The sequence below is a fragment of the Nematolebias whitei genome, chromosome 21, assembly GCF_014905685.2.
Source record: "Nematolebias whitei isolate Nwh7 chromosome 21, NemWhi1, whole genome shotgun sequence".
In the NCBI taxonomy this organism is placed as follows: Eukaryota; Metazoa; Chordata; class Actinopteri; order Cyprinodontiformes; family Rivulidae; genus Nematolebias; species Nematolebias whitei.
Genome location: NC_056518.1, coordinates 6,454,626 through 6,473,836, shown reverse-complemented (window position 1 = coordinate 6,473,836; position 19,211 = coordinate 6,454,626). Strand labels below are relative to the sequence as shown.

The following is a 19,211-nucleotide window of genomic DNA, read 5'->3' as shown; positions in this document are numbered from 1 at the left end:
ATCATGTTGCTGCTGATCTGTTTCATGTTGCTGCTGATCTGTTTCAATGTTGATGTGTTCATGCGTGCACATCTGCTCACAGACTCATGTTCATGTTTGTGCTGATGTTCAATGTTTTATGTTATGAGTGCTTAGTGTATATTTAGTTGATGTTTTTCTTAGTTCATATCTTAGATGTTATTACTGTTTTTCTTATACATTTTATTGTTGGATGTAACTGGGACCCCGTGTACATAATTTCGCTCCACCACATGTACCACATGAGGTGCGAATGACAATAAAGAAACTCTGACTCTGACTCTGATAACATTAATTAAAAGAGATGAAGTGAAGAGCACATCATGTTGCCACTTTTAATTAATGCAACCGTTTCGGAGCATATTAGGCAAACAGGTTTTGAACTGCCAGCTGGAAGAATGAACATTTCTCTATCCATTCATCTTTAAAACAGCAGTTTTCAGCATCAACTTTTCTTATTTTGGAGCACAACATGCTGTCTCTTCCTCTTTCCTCCTTCTCAGCTCGTCTCGGGTGAGAGCTCGCTGCAATGGTGCAGGGAAAACAAAAGATTTCATTGGCTCTGCCATGATCAGCGACCCCCTATCTGCTCACTTCCCTGCCCCTTCATGTTTTCTGCCCCTGTCCTTCATGTTTTGGTTACCCCTCAGCTCCTGTCATTGCTCACATCAGCTCCTGTCAATCTGCACTTCAAGTCTGCTCATGTCACTTCCCATTTTTTTTTTCCCCCTTGTCCTGTCCGGCATTGTGACACTTAGAATTATTGTCTGAGTGTCAAAGTGATGCCCAACAGATTTACTTTCACAAGCAGAGCATTATGGCTGGCCTCAATGCTCCACTTGATATGAAAATTTAATTTGATTAGAATTTGCTATGGGCTTGTTTCAGATGTAATGGGCATGGGGATGAAAAACAAAGAAGAAAACAAAGCAGAAAAGTGAGAGAAGGGTTAAAAGGTAAAGAAGGAGATAGGACTAGAGGATAGAGAGGTATAAAGAGAACACAAATCAACAATTAGGTATGTTTACATGGACATAAGTAACCGGATTAAATGGCCGGTCGGAATAAAAGTGTGTATGTAAACACGCCGTTTGGGTTATTTTTTGTGGATTAGGCGCGATCTGATATAATTTGTGATCAGAACGAAACCGGTGGTTTACGCCGATCCATAACCCGATCGGTGTGCATTTAAACGCTTGATCTGTTCGTTTTTATCTGATCGTGAAAAACTGACCTGACTGCGCATGTGCGACTTTGCCATTTCCGCCTGGCTAATGCTAATAATATTAGCATGTCAGGGAATCAAAACTGGTCGGTGAGCGACACACCATTTCTACTAGAAACTTTGAAAGAGCTCAAAATGATCTGTATTACCTGTAGCTCAGTCAGGGAGTGCATTAACCTCTCCACCATCATTAAAACCTGTCGCGGGTCCATTTTGGGTGCCCAGGTTTGTTTATGTTCACCCCGGAAGTAGAACTTTGTCGGTATTTTTTTAAGGAGTTTACCACTCTGCGCATGTCAGTACTGCTGTTCAGAACAAAGCCCGCTGCATGTAAACGCTCGTCATGAACAGATTGTGCCCATGTAAACAATACATTTGAATTATTTAATCTGAAACATTTCAATCCAGTCAAAAAATGTTGCACATGTAAACATAGCTATTGAAGTCTGCCTCTAGACCTGCGGAAAAAAAAAGACAAGACAAAACCGAGAAACCACAACAACAAACAACATATATAATGATACTTGTAATATCATTAGAAAGTATTTTATACAGTACATGGTAATACAAGATATATTTGATGGCCACCACAACCCAACCGAGTGTGTATCTGATAAATACCTGAATCTAAACACCTGTGTGAGCATGCTTGTCACTATAAGGTTTCTACATAAAAAAATGTTCAATAGTGGATGTGAGGACCCACAGACCCATCCCCACAGGACATGATGGTAACACAGGGAAGACCGGAACCACAGACACAGCGGCCCCCAAGGCCGGAACTGCAGGAGTCCCCCAACAGGGACACCCGCATCCCCCAGAGAGAGAAGCAAAGGGAAGCCCCGGGCGATCCCCAGCAACCACAATGCAGAAACCCCCAGGAGGCTGCAGCAATGAGTCCACAGGCCCCGCCGGCAACCCGCCCCTCCAGAGTAGATCCGGCCATGGACACCAAGCCACGAGTGCCGAGGTCATACCACCCCACAACAGAGGCCCAACAGAGCCAGGGCACCCAGACCCTGGCAGGCAGCCACCAGGGTGTGTCCGCACACACCCCACTACCCAGCCCCAGCTGGTGAGAGCCGCCAATGCACCGGCGGCAGGGGGGCCCACCACCGGAGGGGATTACAGCACACCAAATGAGGGGGGGGGGGGGGTTGATCCAAGAGTGGGGACCACCCAAAACCCAACCTGAGACATAAACAGGCACACAGAGACAGCGCCGTCCATGTGCCCCACCAACCCGACAGCAACCATAAGCCGGCCCCAGGCCAGCCCCAGGCCGGAGGCCAGAGCAGCAGGGAACAACAGCCAAGATAGGCCGGCCCACTGCACCAATGCTTCCCTACAGCCCCACACCACAGACCCGGAGAGGCCCCGGCATGCCACCCATGCCCCCCCCCCCCCAACACACACACAGCACCCCCCACCGCGAATGTCACATCAGGCCAACCAGCCAGCACCCCGTCAAAGTGAAGCCATGCCCCCGGCCACCATCATGCACCACCAACGACCACACATGCACAACCACAGCCGACCCTCCGCCAGAACCCAGCAGCCACCCCAGCCAAAGGGCTGGCCACCCCAACCAGGAACCTTGATCAAAAGATCCAAACAACCCAGGGAGAACCGTAGCACTGGCCCCACCCCCAACCACCCCCCAAGGCCCAACACCCACCCACAGGCCAGACCCCAACCATGCAGCCTACCCCCTCCCTGCCCCCAACCCCAAATGTCAAATGGAGAACGAGGGTTTAAGGACAACAGGAAGACGCAACTCCTCCCTCCTCCCACTCAAATAAGGTGTTGATGCATGTTGTTATATAGTGTGTTTAGAATGGGGGGAATGAGGCGGCGACTGGCACAGACCCACCCCCTCCCCAGAGAGCAGGCAGTGCCCGTTCACCTCCCCAACCCTTGCCCAGAACCCTAAATGTCTACATGCTACATATGAGAGTAGGCACAGGTCCCGGAGGTGAGAATGATTACACATCCCACCCCCTATATGCCACTGTGTGCCCACTCCAGACCCTATATATGCATGTGTCATGAAAATGTTATATGTGAGTGTCTCCACAAATACAGAGATGGAGGATCCTCCCCGCAGCTCAGTAGTGCACCTGAACTCCAAGGCCCTGCTTGAGTGGTGGTGTGATAGAGTGGGTGGAGGAAGACGTCGGGATGGGGAGGAACAACTGAGGTGGCACTGCCCTCCCAGGGGGCCAGTTCTCCCACTGACCTCAATAGGCACCCCCATTCTCGGAGATCCACCAGGGAAGGGGGAATCCAATGCATCCATCCAGGAGCAGGAGGCAGCCACACCACCATGGACCCAGACCACGGACCAGCACATAGCCCCGAGGACCGACCAGAACCCGGGCCAGCGACCCAACCCCCCCAGAGATCGTCCAGACCCCTAACCCGATCCCCAGCTCAACACCCAGCCCCCCTGACCAAAGAGGCCACCAAACTCCAGCAGCGACAATAAGCCAGGAGTGCCCGAACAGCCGCAGACAGCGCGCCACGATGACCGAGAGCGCACCTCCACCCCCACAAAAGGACAGACCAGTCCACCACAGCAACATCCACAATGAGAGTACCCCACGCAAGGGAGGGCACATGCCTAACATGCCCAGACACCCAGCAGTGCAGAGCCACCCGAGCAAAAGCCCCCCACAGCCCAGACCCCCAGCCAACCACCAGACCGCAGCCACAGCCAGGCAGGAAGACACCCAGGCTGAATCCACCCATCCCCTCCCATGCCCCCACCCCCCACCCCCAACAAAAGGTCTTTATGCTGTTTAATACTGAGTATTTTTATTTTTCCACTTCATGAGTATAGTTTTTTTTTTGCTATACACAAAGCAGTAAAAATTATGTGAATTGACTTTGTCTCCAAGGTGACATCATCTATGTGGCCCAATAAGCAAACTGACAGAGAGAGTGGAATATTACATCTCAGACACTTTGATAAGTCTTCGAATGGAGAGTGCCGTTCTTATACCGACACATAAATTCCCTCACCCATCTCTCTCAATTTAAACTTCATTTCCATCTTTAAACTCTTCTATCTTGCTAGTAATTAATCCAGATATTTTCAGAAATGTCTGTTGTAATGCTTGAAGTGAGGAAATCATGGCCGTATGGTTTCCTAATCGTAAAGCTTGCTAATTAATTATGTTGTTGTTGAAATCAATTTGCCAAATTAATGTAAATGTTTGATGTTAAACTTTGATTCTGTTAATAAATGACCGCATTCATTTGATGGGTCAAAGAAAATTAACGTCTCACGTCACATTTAATTTCAATGCACGATATTATTCAGTCCAGAAAAATGAATGAATCCGTTTAATTTATGGATAATATATCACAGATATATGTTCATCTACAATATGGATAAATCTGATCTCATTATGCAGCATAAGCAACTGGGTATAGGTGTGAGGGCCAAAAGTCTGGTTGTGTACAGACTCCTATATGTGCTTGATTTCTACTTTTATGGGGTTTTTTTTTGTTTGTTTTTTGCTGCTCCTTTAATGTGGGCAAATCTGAAACATTGTCACATGAACAAATGAGATAAAACTGTCTCTACATCAGCTCTTTTTTAAAACTGAAGGTTTTTAAGAAACAGTGTTAAATCTACTGTCAAACACAAGAAGATTCTCTTTTGTTCTTGGTTGTAGCTGCACCTGACACAGGTTGGCTTGAGTGTGGTCTGGGTACAATTAAATATGAAGCATCTGAAGTGAAACCTGACCGCCCAGATACGCCTTCCGAATTTGCCTGCAGAGACACCTACTTGGGCTGCACAGCTGCAGAAAGAAAAGCTTTGCAGAGAGTGGTGAAGGCTGCACAGAAGATGTTGGAGTCAGCCTCCCCACCATCACAGACATCTACATCTCCAGATGCAGGAAGAGGGCCACCTGCATCATGAAGGACCCTACTCACCCAGCACTAAATTTTGCCCACTCCCCTCAGGCAGGAGGTTGAGGAGCATTAAGTGTATAACCAGTAGACTGAGGAACAGCTTTTACCCTGAAGCTGTTAGACTCATGAATCCTTAATCAGGATTATCACTGTGAAAAATCACTGTAATGCCACTTGATTGTTGATATGTGCTGCTGAATATACATGCTGCTGATCACATGCTGCTGATTTATTTCATGCTGCTGTATTAATTTGTATTCATCTGCTCACGCAGGCATATGTACATGCTGCTGTTTTTTGGTGTATTGTTTTTGTACTATTAGTGCTTAGTGTCTTCTTAGTTTGGCATATTTCATAGTTCATATCTTAAACGTTATTACAGTTTTTCTTTACAATTTATACTTTTGTTGGATGTAACTGGGACCCTGTGCACACAATTTTGTTCTACCACATGTACCACATATAATGCGAATGACAATATAAAACCTTGACCTTGATTTGACTTTGACTCTTATTAGTTGTAGAGATACATGCTTCAACAGAGATAGGACTTTTCATTAGTTTAGCTATAGTACTGAACAGAAACTTGAGGTTAGCTTTGTTCTCATCTATTAAAGATGAATAATATACAGTTCTAGCTTTACGGAGAGCTTTCTGATATGTTAGCAGGCTACTTTTCCAAGGTAAATAAATTTTTTCCATGTTAGTGGAGCACCACTTTCTTTCCAGCTTTCTAGATGTCTGTTTTAAAGGACGTAGAGCAATTTTATCAAGTGAAGTTTGTATTGAAGTTGCAAAATTATCAACCAGGTCATAAGTCACAGATCTCTACTTCATTACTTTGCAAGACAGAGGAAAATAACAACGGGAGATTCTTTAATTTTAGTTACAGTGTTCTCAGATGATCACCTAATTAAATGAAATAATGAAATGTACTCTCTGTGGCTGTGCAGTCAGTTAATGTAAACTGTAAAGGTTATTAAACAATTGTCAGACAGAAAGAAATACTTTGAGGATGTATTAAGTACTCAATCTCTATGTCATAAGTCAAAACCAGATCGAGTGTGATGGTGAGAATGAGTAGATGTGTGGATGTTTTGGGTAAAACCAAAAGACTATTAAATTATTAAAGGCTATGTTTAAGCTATCACTTTCAACATCTACATGAATATTGAAATATTTATTATGACTTTATCAGTATTTAATAATAAGTTAGACAAACAAATCTGAGAATTCAGACAAAAACTGAGAATAAGGTGGTGGATGATGTTTAACAACTAGTAAAACAGGATTTTCTGATTTCCATTTTGGATGAGAAAATATGAGGGACAAATTCAAAAGAATTATAACTAATAACTGGTTAGCATACATGTAAATCAATAATCTTGACTGAATATAGAAGTTATTCCTCCACCTCGACCTGTTGTTCTAGGAACATGGAAATTTAAATAATTAGCAGGAGTGAATTCATTTATACTAATACAATCCTCCTCTTGTAGCCAAGTTTCTGTCAGACAGAATAAATCAGTATGATGATCAGTTATACCATACCAAACCATACCATTTTATTTATAGAGCACTTAAAACAGCGACAAGGCCAACCAAAGTGCTGTACAAACAGAAAAACAGGCAATACACAAAGCAACATACAAAATGAAGTTAAATCAGAATATAGACATAAAAACGTTGAAAATAATAAATATAACGACTAACCTGTGTGAAGCATACAGGTTCAAAACAGATCATCTGGTGTTGAAAGCTACGGAATAGTGGTGGGTTTTTAAATGGGATTTGAAAACTGAGAGGGAGGGGGCCTGTCTGACAAGCAGAGTGAACTCGTTCCAAAGTCTTGGGCCTGCTACAGAGAAGGCCCTGTCACCTCTGCGCTTAAGACGAGTTCCTGGAACTGTGAGGAGCAACTGGTCTGCTGACCTCAGGGAACATGGTGGGACATATGGCTGCAGCAGAGAGATGGGGCCGGGGGGGGACTGTTCAGCGATTTGTAGACATACAGGAGTATTTTGAACTGGATTCGAAGGTGAACCGGTAGCCAGTGCAGGGAGGCCAGAACTGGTGTAATGTGCTCTCTTTTGCCTGTACTGGTTAAAAATTGGGCTGCTGCATTCTGGACCAGTTGTAGTCATGGACCAGATGGAGGTCTGACTGATAACAAACAGGAGCGAATTGCAGTAATCAAGCCTAGATGTAATGAATATGTGTATTACTGTCTCCAGGTTATTAGTGGACAATATGGGCCTCAGCTTAGAAAGTCGTCTCCGTTGGAAAAAACATGATTCAAAATCATGTTTACCTGACAAGTTTCATGGAACGGTCCATTATCACTCCCAGATTTGTGACTCATTGTTTTTATGACAGGGCTAGAGTGGAAAGGTCGATGCAGTGGTTCGTGATTGTGTTATCAGCGGATATTTCAGGAAATGACTAATTTCTTTAATTACCCCCCCCCCCACACACACACACACACACGTACACACCACCTCCCACTTTTAATTTGTTTGTTTGTTTTGAACAATCCCCTCAGTGATGGTTTACCTCTATGTAGATGTAGTGCTTGCTTTTGGCGATGACCTGAATGTAGGCATTATGGATGGACTCCTCGTGATATTTGATGCCTGCTGACCAGTCTGCTGCCGACCGCAACACCTAATTCACAAAGAAGAATTAATGAATAAATGAAATATAAATTCAATAAGGATAAATATTTAAAGTTTACCTCCTATGCTGTTGAATATATCAGTCTGAGTGATCAATGTGTTAAATCTGTCCAAACATCACACTGCTCCATGAAGCTACATTTAGCTACAGTTCTTCTCATTTAGCTTTTTTTTATTTAACATTTAGCTTCCATCCATCCATCCATCCGTTATCTTTACCCGCTTATTCCATTTTGGGTCACGGGGGTCGCTGGTGCCCATGTCCAGCAATCACTGTGCGAGGGGCAGGGTACACCCTGGACGGGTCGCAAGTCCATCACAGGGACACATAGAGACAAACGAGACAAACAACCATTCACTCTCTCATTCACACCTAGGGACAATTTAGAGTTACCAATCAGCCTAACATGCATGTTTTTGGTCTGTGGGAGGAAACCGGAGCACCAGGAGAAAACCCACGCATGCACGGAGAGAACATGCAAACTCCACCCAGAAAGACCCCTGGACCGGGGTTTGAACCAAGGACCTGCTCGCTGAGAGGCAGCAGCTCTACCAGTTGTGCCATTGTGCTGCCCAACTTTTAGCTTTAGTTTAGCAAATTTTAGGTTTTATTGTGTCAGTTTTAGCTCTCGTTGAACTGGTTTTAGCTTGTTTTGGTATTTTACCTTTTAGCTTTTGTTTGGCTAATTGTAGTTTTAAGTATGGTAAATGGTTAATGGACTGTACTTATATAGCGCCTTTCTATCTAACCAAGATACTCAAAGCGTTTTACACTACAATCTGTCCTCTCATTTACCCATTCATACAACACGCTATTAGATCTCTACAAAGCTAATTGTAATAATACAATGATAATAATAATAATGTAATAATAATAATACAAAGTTAATCATTCTCAAGAGACTAATTAGAGATTTACCTCACATTCATACGTCGATGGGACACACATTGGAGGCAATAAGGGGTTCAGTGTCTTGCCCATGGACACTTCGGCATGTGACTGCTGGTGGATTTGAACCCCCAGTTCTTACATTGGAGGACGACTGCTCTAACCACTCAGCCACAGCCACCTCCTGTTTTGGTTTTAGCTTTTAGCTACTGTTTTGCTGAGTCCTTATTTTGGTCAGTGCAAATCAAAACAAACACAAAGAGCAAAAACCAAAAGTCCACAAGAATCAACCCTGAGAAAACAAACAAAAATACATACTGTATAGTCCAACACACAAAAAAATATCTAGTTGAACAGCCTTGCAACAATCCACAACAAGAGGCCAGAGTACGGGCAGAGGGCTTGGGTACCGTTCAGAGAGTGACAAATTTTCAGGTAGACAGACAAGAGCACATCTGAACATGCAAAGGAGAAGTGTCACCCTTAAGCCATTCAGGGCCAGAAAAAGAGAGGCATTCCCTTGGACCACCTCAGAGTCAGACAAAGAGGAGGTGTCTCCCTGGACCCTCTCCATGGCTGGATGGGGAAAGGCATCGTGGAACATCTCTAAGGCAAGTGGCACAGAAGCATTGTGAGCAACCCTCTCTGTGGCTCAGGAGAGAGGAGCTGTCATCTTCAGGGACCCAGAAGATTCTGGCAAGTGAGACTCTGAAGACTTTGTTGTTTTCGGCACAGAGGGCTCTGAAGAGAGTTCAAGTTCTTCACAGTCCTTAGCAGGTTCTGAAGGCTTAGTGCTCTCAGGATTCTCAGACAATACTGGAGGCTCATATGAGAGGACAAACTGACCTCAATTTTTTAAATGAATTGTTAAAATTGAATATTTTTCATTTGATTTTATTTCTAGCTTAACATGTGATTCTTGATCTGCCATTGTGAATCTGTTCCTACTAAACCCAGCTGGTCGAAGCAGATGGTCGCTTGTCCTAAGCCTGGTTCTGCTAAAGGTTTCTTCCTCATAAGGGAGATTTTCCTTTCCACTGTCACCTTCATGCTTGCTCAAGATGAGAGTTCTGTGATGGAGTTAAACTCAAAGCAGTCTGCTCCTCAGATAAATGTTAAATTATCATATTCATGATAATTGGATAATTACTGCATGGGCGATTATCTTTCAGCTTGTAACTAGTTATATAACCCCAACTGGTGCAATGAGTTTCTTCTCATTTCTTAAACAACCATATGGAAAGACACATGGTGAGGTCATGGAAATTATGTCAGTCTGTTTGAGAAGGGTCAAATCATTGGTATGCAGAGAAAACATCTAAGGTGATTGCAGAAATGACTAAAATTGAGTTAAGAACTGTCCAACGCTTTATTAAAAACTGGAAAGATAGTGGGGGCCCATCGTCTTCGAGGAAGAAATGTGGCCAAAAAAAATCCTGAATGATCGTGATCGGCGATCACTTAAACATTTGGTGAAATCAAATGGAAGAAAAACAACAATAGCACTCAGGGCAATGTTTAATAGTGAAAGTAAGAACATTGCCACATGCACAATGTGAAGAACTCAAGGGATTGGGACTGAACAGCTGTAGCCTTAAGAAAACCACTAATCAGTGAGGCTAACTGGAAAAAATACTTAAATTTGTTAGGGAGCATAAATATTGGACTCTGGAGCAATGGAAGAAGGTCATGTGGTCTGATGAGTACAGATTGACCCTGTTCCAGAGTGATGGATGCATCAAGGTAAGAAGAAAGGCAGGTGAAGTGATGCACCCATCATGCCTAGTGCCTAGTCATCAGTGCAAGACCTTGGTGAAAAATTAATGCAACACTGGATGGAAATAGATCTTGGACATTGCAGAAGCTTAATGAAACAATGACACAGTGAATGCATGCTGTAATCAAAGATAAAGGCGGTCCAACCAAATATTAGTGTGTGACCTTTGTTTTGGTGGCGACTATTTTTGGCCAGGCTGTGTACACTATTACATTTGACACAAGATAGACAAAAATTGAAAAATCTGCTTAGAATTTGAATACATTTAGTTAGTAACAACTTTTAATTTACTGTCACTAAGTGTGGCAGCAACTGACAGATGAGACAAAGATGAACTTTTAACCAAACACTTGGATCTGAGGATGTGGTCTTGAAGCACTTCCTATTTTAGACAAGCATTTTATAAATGGTAATTTCCTTCCAGTTAAAACACTTCAGTCACAAATAAGATACATTGCAGTTATGTAAATTGTTGGGTCTTTTGAAGGTTTAACTTTTACTATTTTTTTATCTGTTTCCAGATGTGAAAAATGTAGGATAGTGGGAGTTTAGGTGCATTCTATTTTTTCCATTAATTGTCAAAACTGTTGGTCCTTGGTTTTCATTTTGGAGAAAAAATTAATTTCTGTTTCTTTGACTTTTTTATTTCTTTAAAAAAAAGCATGATAGGTTTTCTTACCTGCACTTTAGTGTTCACACATGCAGGAACTTGATATTGGAGCTCACTGGCAGTAGAATGAGACTTCGGCAGGAGAAATGGATAAGACAGAGAGCGATACTTTGGCTTCATGATCTGTATGAGACATCGAATGAAAAGGAGGACAAATTTGGAGACATAAAGAGGAGAAATGGAAAACATCTAAACCTGTGAAATTAGGGGAAAATGTAATGTCATGGAAAATAATAAGAAAAAATTCCCTGTTCCAGTCACAGACTAGTCATTAATAAGTAGTTGTCAGTGTATTTTTTTCTTTTCCCCTGTTTAAATCACTAAGCCACAAACTACCTCATTTGTTAAAATCAGTTTGCTATTTTTGTAGTCACCATAAATTCACATTGAAAAATAGTATCATAATTATTTCAATTCAATTGTTTATTTTTATAGCGCCAAGTCACAACGGAAGTCGTCTCAGGGCAAATACAAAATGACAGGTCAAGAATCACATGTCAAGGATAGAAATAATTTCAAATGCAAACTATACATTTGTATGCATTTGTAATTATTCATTTTAAGAAATGAGGTCAATTGGTCATCCAGTAGTCTAAGACTATTGCAGCATAACAAGCCAACCCTAACTATAGGATTTATCAAAAAGAAAAGTTTTAAGCCCAGTCTTAAAACTGTGCAATGTGTCAGCCTCACGGACAGAGATTGGAAGTTGGTTCCACAAGAGAGGAGCCTGATAACTGAAGGATCTTCCTCCCATTCTGCTTTTGGAAACTCTAGGAATTGCAAGCCTGCAGTCTGAGAACAAAGTGCTCTGTTAGGAAAATTTGGAACAATAAGATCTGTAATATAAGATGGAGCTAGGCTGTTGAGAGCTTTGTAGGTTAGAAGTAAGATTTTGAATTCAATTCTGAATTTGACAGGGAGCAAATGAGAGAAACTAAAACTGGAGAAATATGATCTATCCCACTAACTCCAGTTAAGACTCTGGCAGCAGCATTTTGGATCAACTGAAGACATTTTAAAGAAGTATTTGGACATCCAGATAATAAACCATTGCAAAAGTCCAGTCTAGATGTAATAAATGCATGGAACATTTTTTCCTGCATCATTTTTTAGATAAGATGTTTCAAATTTTCTAACTAAGGATGCGCTGGATATCTTGGATTTAGATGTGCAAACCATTTTTGATAATGATCTTGCTCATGCCTAGATGCAACCACATCCTAAAATGGATGTTGACACATTGCTTACTTTTCAAGTTATCCAGCTCACAAAATTATCATATAAACCTACACTTGGTAGCACTCATCTTGGATTTTGATGGGTCAACCCAGTTTTAAAAAGGAAACTTTCCTACTTGTAGCCACACATCAAAATTAAAGTTGGTACCTCACCTTTTCTTTTTGAAATATCATGCTCACAACATGCAGGGATGGACAGATTGACAGGTGGTATTTTCAAGTCCACCATCTGCGCTCCACAGTGGGGGATAATAAATGCCTAGAATTCCTTGAAACAATGAATAATGTCCCCTGCCTTTCATGCCAGATAAAATAATCATTATATTCTTAGCTTGTTTTTCAGCCATGTGTGTTTTGTGTGTGCGTGTGCATGTGTGTATAGTGAGCAAACTTTCATGCCTTAGTAAAGTTCCATCGCTGAATGAAGTGTCTTGCCACATCCCGGGCTCCCCGCCCATGCACCACTGAGGCAATATCATGCCAAGGCATTCTAGGAGTGGTGTACCTGTCGATAAAGTCTACAAAAAGGAGATAACAAATTTTAAAGTCCAAGAACTAGGAATGCAAAGGTATGGCAGTATGCTGAACATAAGTCACAGACATAAAAGTGGGGTGTGGTAAACAAAAAGAAAAAAATGAAATTAGAAGAAGGAACCTATAGGATGCTGATCACTGCAAACACAGGCAGGAAAAAGCTGCTACAAGTAGTAGCTTTTTGTAAAAACTAAACTTGAAAAAATTAGGCAATAAATAAATATTCTTGAGTGTATTCAATATATTTGTGTACCCGACCATCAAAAGGTTTCTCCAGCTGGATCCAGTCCTTGTAGACAAAGTTGCAGTAGTCTTTTCCATGCCAGAATCTGGTGTTTCCCTGCAACTCGCCAACACCAGTCTTAAGGCTTTGACCAGAGCCACTCCCTACATACATACATATAAACATAATATATGTGCAGTTAGTGAAAGTCATATTTCTGAACTATTTTCTGAAACCTTTCAATTAAATTAATTCCAGTTTATTTATATAGTGCCATTTCACAACAAAGTTGTCTCAGGGCACTGAACAGAAACATTCACATACATAGAAAAGCCAATTAGTAAAGTTTAAATAAGGAAAGTCTTAAGCCCAGTCTTAAAAGTAGACAAGGTGTCAGCCTTACAAACATAAACTGGAAGTTGGTTCCACAAGAGAGGAGCCTGATAACTGAAAGATCTTCCTCCCATTCTGCTTTTGGAAACTCTAGGAACCACAAGTAAGCCTGCAGTCTGAGAGCAAAGTGCTCTGTTGGGAAAATATGGAACAATAAGATATGTAATATAAGATGGAGCCAGGTTGTTAAGAGCTTTGTAGGTTAGAAGTAGGATTTTGAATCCTATTCTGGATTTGACAGGGAGCCAGTGGAGAGAAACTAAAACTGAAGAAATATGATCTCTCCTACTATTTCCAGTTGAGACTCTGGCAGCAGCATTTTCGATCAACTGAAGACGTTTTAAAGAAGTATTTGGACACCCAGACCCAAACCATTGCAATAGTCCAGTCTAGATGTAATAAATGCATGGACCATTTTTTCCTGCATCATTTTTAGATAAGATGTTTCAAATTTTCTAACTAAGGATGTGCTGGAGAAGATTCTCTGTGATCCAGGTCATGATCAATAAAAAAAAAAGTAAAAAAAAAAACACAACTGTATTATATTGAAGCAGAGACATTTAGCTTTCCATCCAGAAGGCTTTATCAATTCAAACATGTCTGGAGTGTGTGGAGTTCCAAGCTTCATTTGAACTGCATGAGAATCCTGGTTGTGTACTTGCACAGATTAGATTGGAATTACTGGTGCTTGCCCAGCACAATGGAGGGTCATTGGGCTCTTTGTTTGCCTGGCTCACAAAAGAGATGTTTTGGTCACCTGCATGAAAGTGTGAACTGGGGTGGAGCTGACTGGGAATCAGGCCTAATGTTGCATTGTAAGCTTTTAAAAATTTAAAATTATTTCAATTAAAGAGAAAATTCAAACCATCCTTCCTACTATTACCACTGATTCCGTGTCAGATGAGGCAGCTTTAAAAATATCACTAGAACCTGATTTGTGTTGGGATTGTCCTGTTGAGCTCTCTGAATTGTCAAAAATAATAGCTTCTTCCAAACCATCCACATATCTCCTAGATCCCACCCCATCCAGACTGTTTAAAGAGGTATTTCCCCTAATTGATGTCATTTTGGACCTGCTTAATTTATCTCTAACGAATGGTTATGTACCACAGTGATTTGACATTGCTGTAATTAAACCTTTTTTCAAGAAGCCTGATTTTGATTCAGGAATTCTGGCCTGTTATAGACCCATATCTATTCTAACATTCGTCTAAAAAATTCTTGAGCGTATATTTGCAAATTAATTGTATGAACATCTGAACATAAATAATCTGTTTGATGAGTTTCAGTCAGGGTTTAGAGCCTGTCATAGCACAGAAACAACACTGGTGAACGTTACTAATAATATTCACACATGGCCTCAGAAAATGGACTTGTGTCTATAACAAGTCCAATAAACTGTCCATCATTAAACAGGGGCAGAGTCCGTGTCCATCTGTCACCCTCTCACAATGCTTTTGTGCACAATGCAAGGCACTAATATTTAGGGATGCACCGATCCACTTTTTTTACTTCCGATCCGATCCCGATACCTAAATCTGAATATCGGCCGATACCAATCCGGTTCCAATATCATGATCATCATTGATTTTATATGAGGCTGTAATAATCTCCTCTCAAGTACAATTTCTACAAATATATGTATGCATGTCCAAAAAGGCAACTTGAGGGAAGTTTTATTAATGTTGGATAAGTTTTAAAGTTAGAATTAAATTCTGCTAACACAAAACATGTTTATTTTTATTCCTAGCTTTAAAGTGGATATTAAAGTGATTAATTTAAGTGATTGTTTAAAGTTATTATTATAATTTTTTTAAATAAGGGGCAGATATAAGATTTTTTTTCTTCTTTCTGCACTCTTTTCATTCAATATTTTCTTTTTGATGATTTTTTTTTAAATTTTGTTTCTTTTAAATGAATGAATAAATTAATTAAACTAAATAAAATGTTAAATGGCTTCAAACATATGCTAAGTTCATGGCATAAACCAACAGACATGTTCCGGTTTTTAGTATTTTACATCACTTTATAATGTAGCTGTCTTTTGTTTTTAATATATAACATTTTTAAATCATGTTTTTTATGATTGTCTACTGTTGTACTGATAAATATCTCCTGGAGGGTAAACTATATCTTGGCTGAAAATATCAAGCTGTGAAATCCTTCATTTTCTAAAACTGATAGGAGTTGGACATTAATTATGATCAAATTTAGCAACTTCTCTGTAAACATTAGAGCTCCATGGTTTCAGCAATGTCTTCTTCTTGTTCAATCCGAAGCAGGCAGCCTGATTTGGAGCAGCCACGCTCAGTCTGTCCCTCCTCAGAGACGGGCAGACTGAGCGGGGCAGATTGGAGGTGGTTGGCTGAGGTCGAGTCGCCTCTTTCGTATTCAGTGAGAGTAGCACCCTGCTGAAGCCACGGAGCTCGAATGTCCAACGTAAAACTAACTTTATTGCGGTTTAATGTGGCGCTATGGCTCTGCAGACATTGCACGTTGCTGTCTTGTTTTGGGGTGTTTCTAATGTAAAATATTTCCACACAGCGGACATGTTTAGATGAAAAGTTTGTTAGCTGTTAGCCACTGTGCTGCTAACTCAGCCCTCACGTTGTAGCTGGCTGCAAACTATGAAATGGATTTCCTGAATGTGAGGCGGGTCTTATTACTCTGGGTTCATGAGACACGCCGCCGTTCATGAAATCCATTCCATAGTTTGAAGCCAACGTGCAGCGCAACCACAGACATGCATCATGGATGGGAAATATCGGCACGTGGATCGGAAAAATCCGATACGTAAATTATGCTGGTATCAGAGGCAGATACGGATACTGGATCGGATCGGCCCCATCCCTACTAATAATCAACTGTTAGGCTGCTGGTCCTCCTTTATCATATAAACAGCTAGTTTTAGCTGTCACCAGCAAACTGGTTAATCCACTATGAGAATGTGTTTTTAATAAGACTGAGTTTGTTGCAGCTCCCCAGACTGAAGAAGTCTTTTAGATTAACGACGAAACATTTCAACAAGAAGAATCTGTCCAAAGGACCTGACTTCATTTCTTTAAGCTATATTGATCCTGTTAGACCTCAGTGCTGCATTTGATACAACTGATCACAATATTCTGCTACACAGGCTTGAATATGGTATTGTGAATACAGGAACAGCTCTAAAATGTATTAAATCATATTTATTTAATAAATCCCAGTTTGTAAATGTAAATAATGCATCTTCTTCATAGTCATGGAGTTCCTCGGGGTTCAGTGCTTAGACCAATACTTTACCTTATATATGCTTCCATTAGGTAAAATTATTAAACAGCATGGGATAAATTTTCATTGTTATGCTGATGATACACAGTTGTATTTGTCCATGAAATCCAATGAATCCAATCAGTTACAGATTCCAAGCATGTCTTAAAGACATAAAAACTTGGATGACCCTTAATTTCCTGCTTTTAAAATCAGACAAAACAGGTTTTTTTTTCTTTTTCTTCCTATTGCACAAAATGAGCCTCCTTAAGGGATTTCATATTCCAGCTCTCACACTTAACTGGGCAACCATTAGAGTGGACAACATCCTTAACGCTGGTCATAATTCTACAGTAAGAATTAATTTACATACAAAATATCACTAGCCAATACTTGATAAAAGAAACCAAAAACCCCAAAAGACTGATCCAGTATAAACCCACCCCTCTATCCTACCCGAACACGGAGAGAACAAACCCACTGTCAACTGAAAATCCACACATTAGTGCTTACTCTAGAGAACACAATCCAACCGTCTGGACTCCCGTCTGCCCACATGGCGATATGACAGTAATTAAAAAACACAAAAATACACAACAAAATATGCAAATATTACCGTATCAAATGTGTGCGGCAATCAACTCAGAGCATTAACACTGTGGAATCGCTCTCCAATACAAAAAATATAAATAAATAATAAAGAGAAAAAAGAAAAATGGTTCTATCAGGGTATGTACTATATACCAAAACTTAGGGTAATCCATTTGAAGTGTTAACATTGTACATTTGCCCTCCAATACAACTAAAATGTTGTACATACCACCACCAAAGAACCACAGCCAAATTTTGAGTCAAACACAAGCTTAAGAAAAATTGCTAGTTGAGGGAGGCTGGTCCTCTGATTTATTTTGATTTATTTTGATCCTCGCTGCCTGTTGCTGGAATGACATTTTTCTTGACGTATTCCATCACTTTAATGGTGTCGACAAACACCTTATCCATCCCTCCATGCATGATGTGAAGCCATGCAGGAAAAAGAAGACAATACTGGACACCCGGTCGGTTCCGCAGGAGTCACTTCACCTCTGTGAACGCTGCTTGTGCCCTCGCCACTCCTGGGTTGTAATCTGATGTGAAGAATATGGATGATTCTTTGAAGTGGATCAGACCACTGAAGCACGCTCGTTGTAATATTTCCATGCACTCTTGATGATAATCAAGCCTTGCCACAATAACTCTGGATCCCCCATACAAGTCTCTTCTGCCCGGTGTCCGGTACACATGATCAATTAGTGGCAACTTGCCCAGCTTTAGCCCCTCCATTAGCATTATCGCTATACCGTAGTTGTGCACTTGCTCACCGACTCAGGAATTCCAATAATCCTTATATTGTCACGCTTCATATCACGCTTCACGCTTCGAATCCACGGATTCAAGTTGTTTTTAAGCGCATCGACTTCGCTCTTTAATTCCACCACGTCCCACATAGCTTCTCCATCTAATCCGAGCATAAAGACAGCCCATTCTCAATCTCTGAAACAACCAGTTTAACTCAGTCAAACTCCGCTCTCAGGCCTGCAGTGGAATTAACAAGTTCTGCTCGGACCGCCTGCATTTTGCTCTTAATAAAATTAGAATCATCCATTAGAGCTGCTCTTATCTCCATACTAATTATCGCTATGACTTCAGATTTAATTGAGGCCAGAGTGTCTGACCTCAGAGCCAACTCGTCTGTTCCTCCAGAGCCCGGTGAAGGTGGGACTGATGTACCTGCTCCACCTGCTTCTCCATCACGGTGGCCTGAGGCTGCAGCTGTGACGACAGGCCACGCGATGGAAGACACCGCTGCCTTCAGTTTTGTTTTTTTGTTTGTTTAAAGGCCATATCACAGGTCTGTTGAGTCAGTCGGTAACACCTGTCTCAGAAAAAAAATCTAGTGTGAAGGCAATGAGGATATGATTATAAAAGGCAATTTTTCAGTGAGGCAGATGGGAGCTCAGCAAGACACAGTTCACCAGTCCACCACCACGTTGGTTCCCCAAGATATGTCTTTTAACCCGCAGATGAAAAACATTACCAGAACCACATTTCCTCCACCTGCAAAATACCACTAAAATTAGAAACATCTAAAAATGATGCAGAAAAACTGGTCCATGCATTTATCATGTCTAGGCTGGACTATTGCAACTGTGATTATCTGGGTGTCCAAACACTTCTTTAAAAAGTATTTGGCTGATACAAAATGCTGCTGCCAGAGTTTCAATGAGAGCTGGTAGGAGAGATCATATCTCTCCAGTTTTAGTTTCTCTCCATTGGCTCTCTGTAATATTCAGAGTATAATTCAAAATCTTACTTCTCTCAGAGCATGTTCATTTATTTCAAGAGGAAAC

General features: G+C 41.2%; 1 protein-coding gene across 1 annotated transcript in view; it reads right to left on the bottom strand.

Annotated features, from left to right (window-relative positions):
* Positions 1-13,353, bottom strand: part of LOC119427646 (phospholipase D1) — a 47,467-nt gene extending 34,114 nt beyond the window's left edge. The window contains exons 1-4 of the mRNA XM_037695283.1: positions 13,215-13,353; positions 12,822-12,940; positions 11,191-11,304; positions 7,724-7,834 (exon numbers count right to left, since the gene is read on the bottom strand). Of these exons, the coding sequence (XP_037551211.1) occupies positions 7,724-7,834; positions 11,191-11,304; positions 12,822-12,940; positions 13,215-13,353 (483 nt within the window). The remainder of the gene's footprint in view (positions 1-7,723; positions 7,835-11,190; positions 11,305-12,821; positions 12,941-13,214) is intronic.
* Between the last annotated feature and the right edge of the window lie 5,858 nt (positions 13,354-19,211).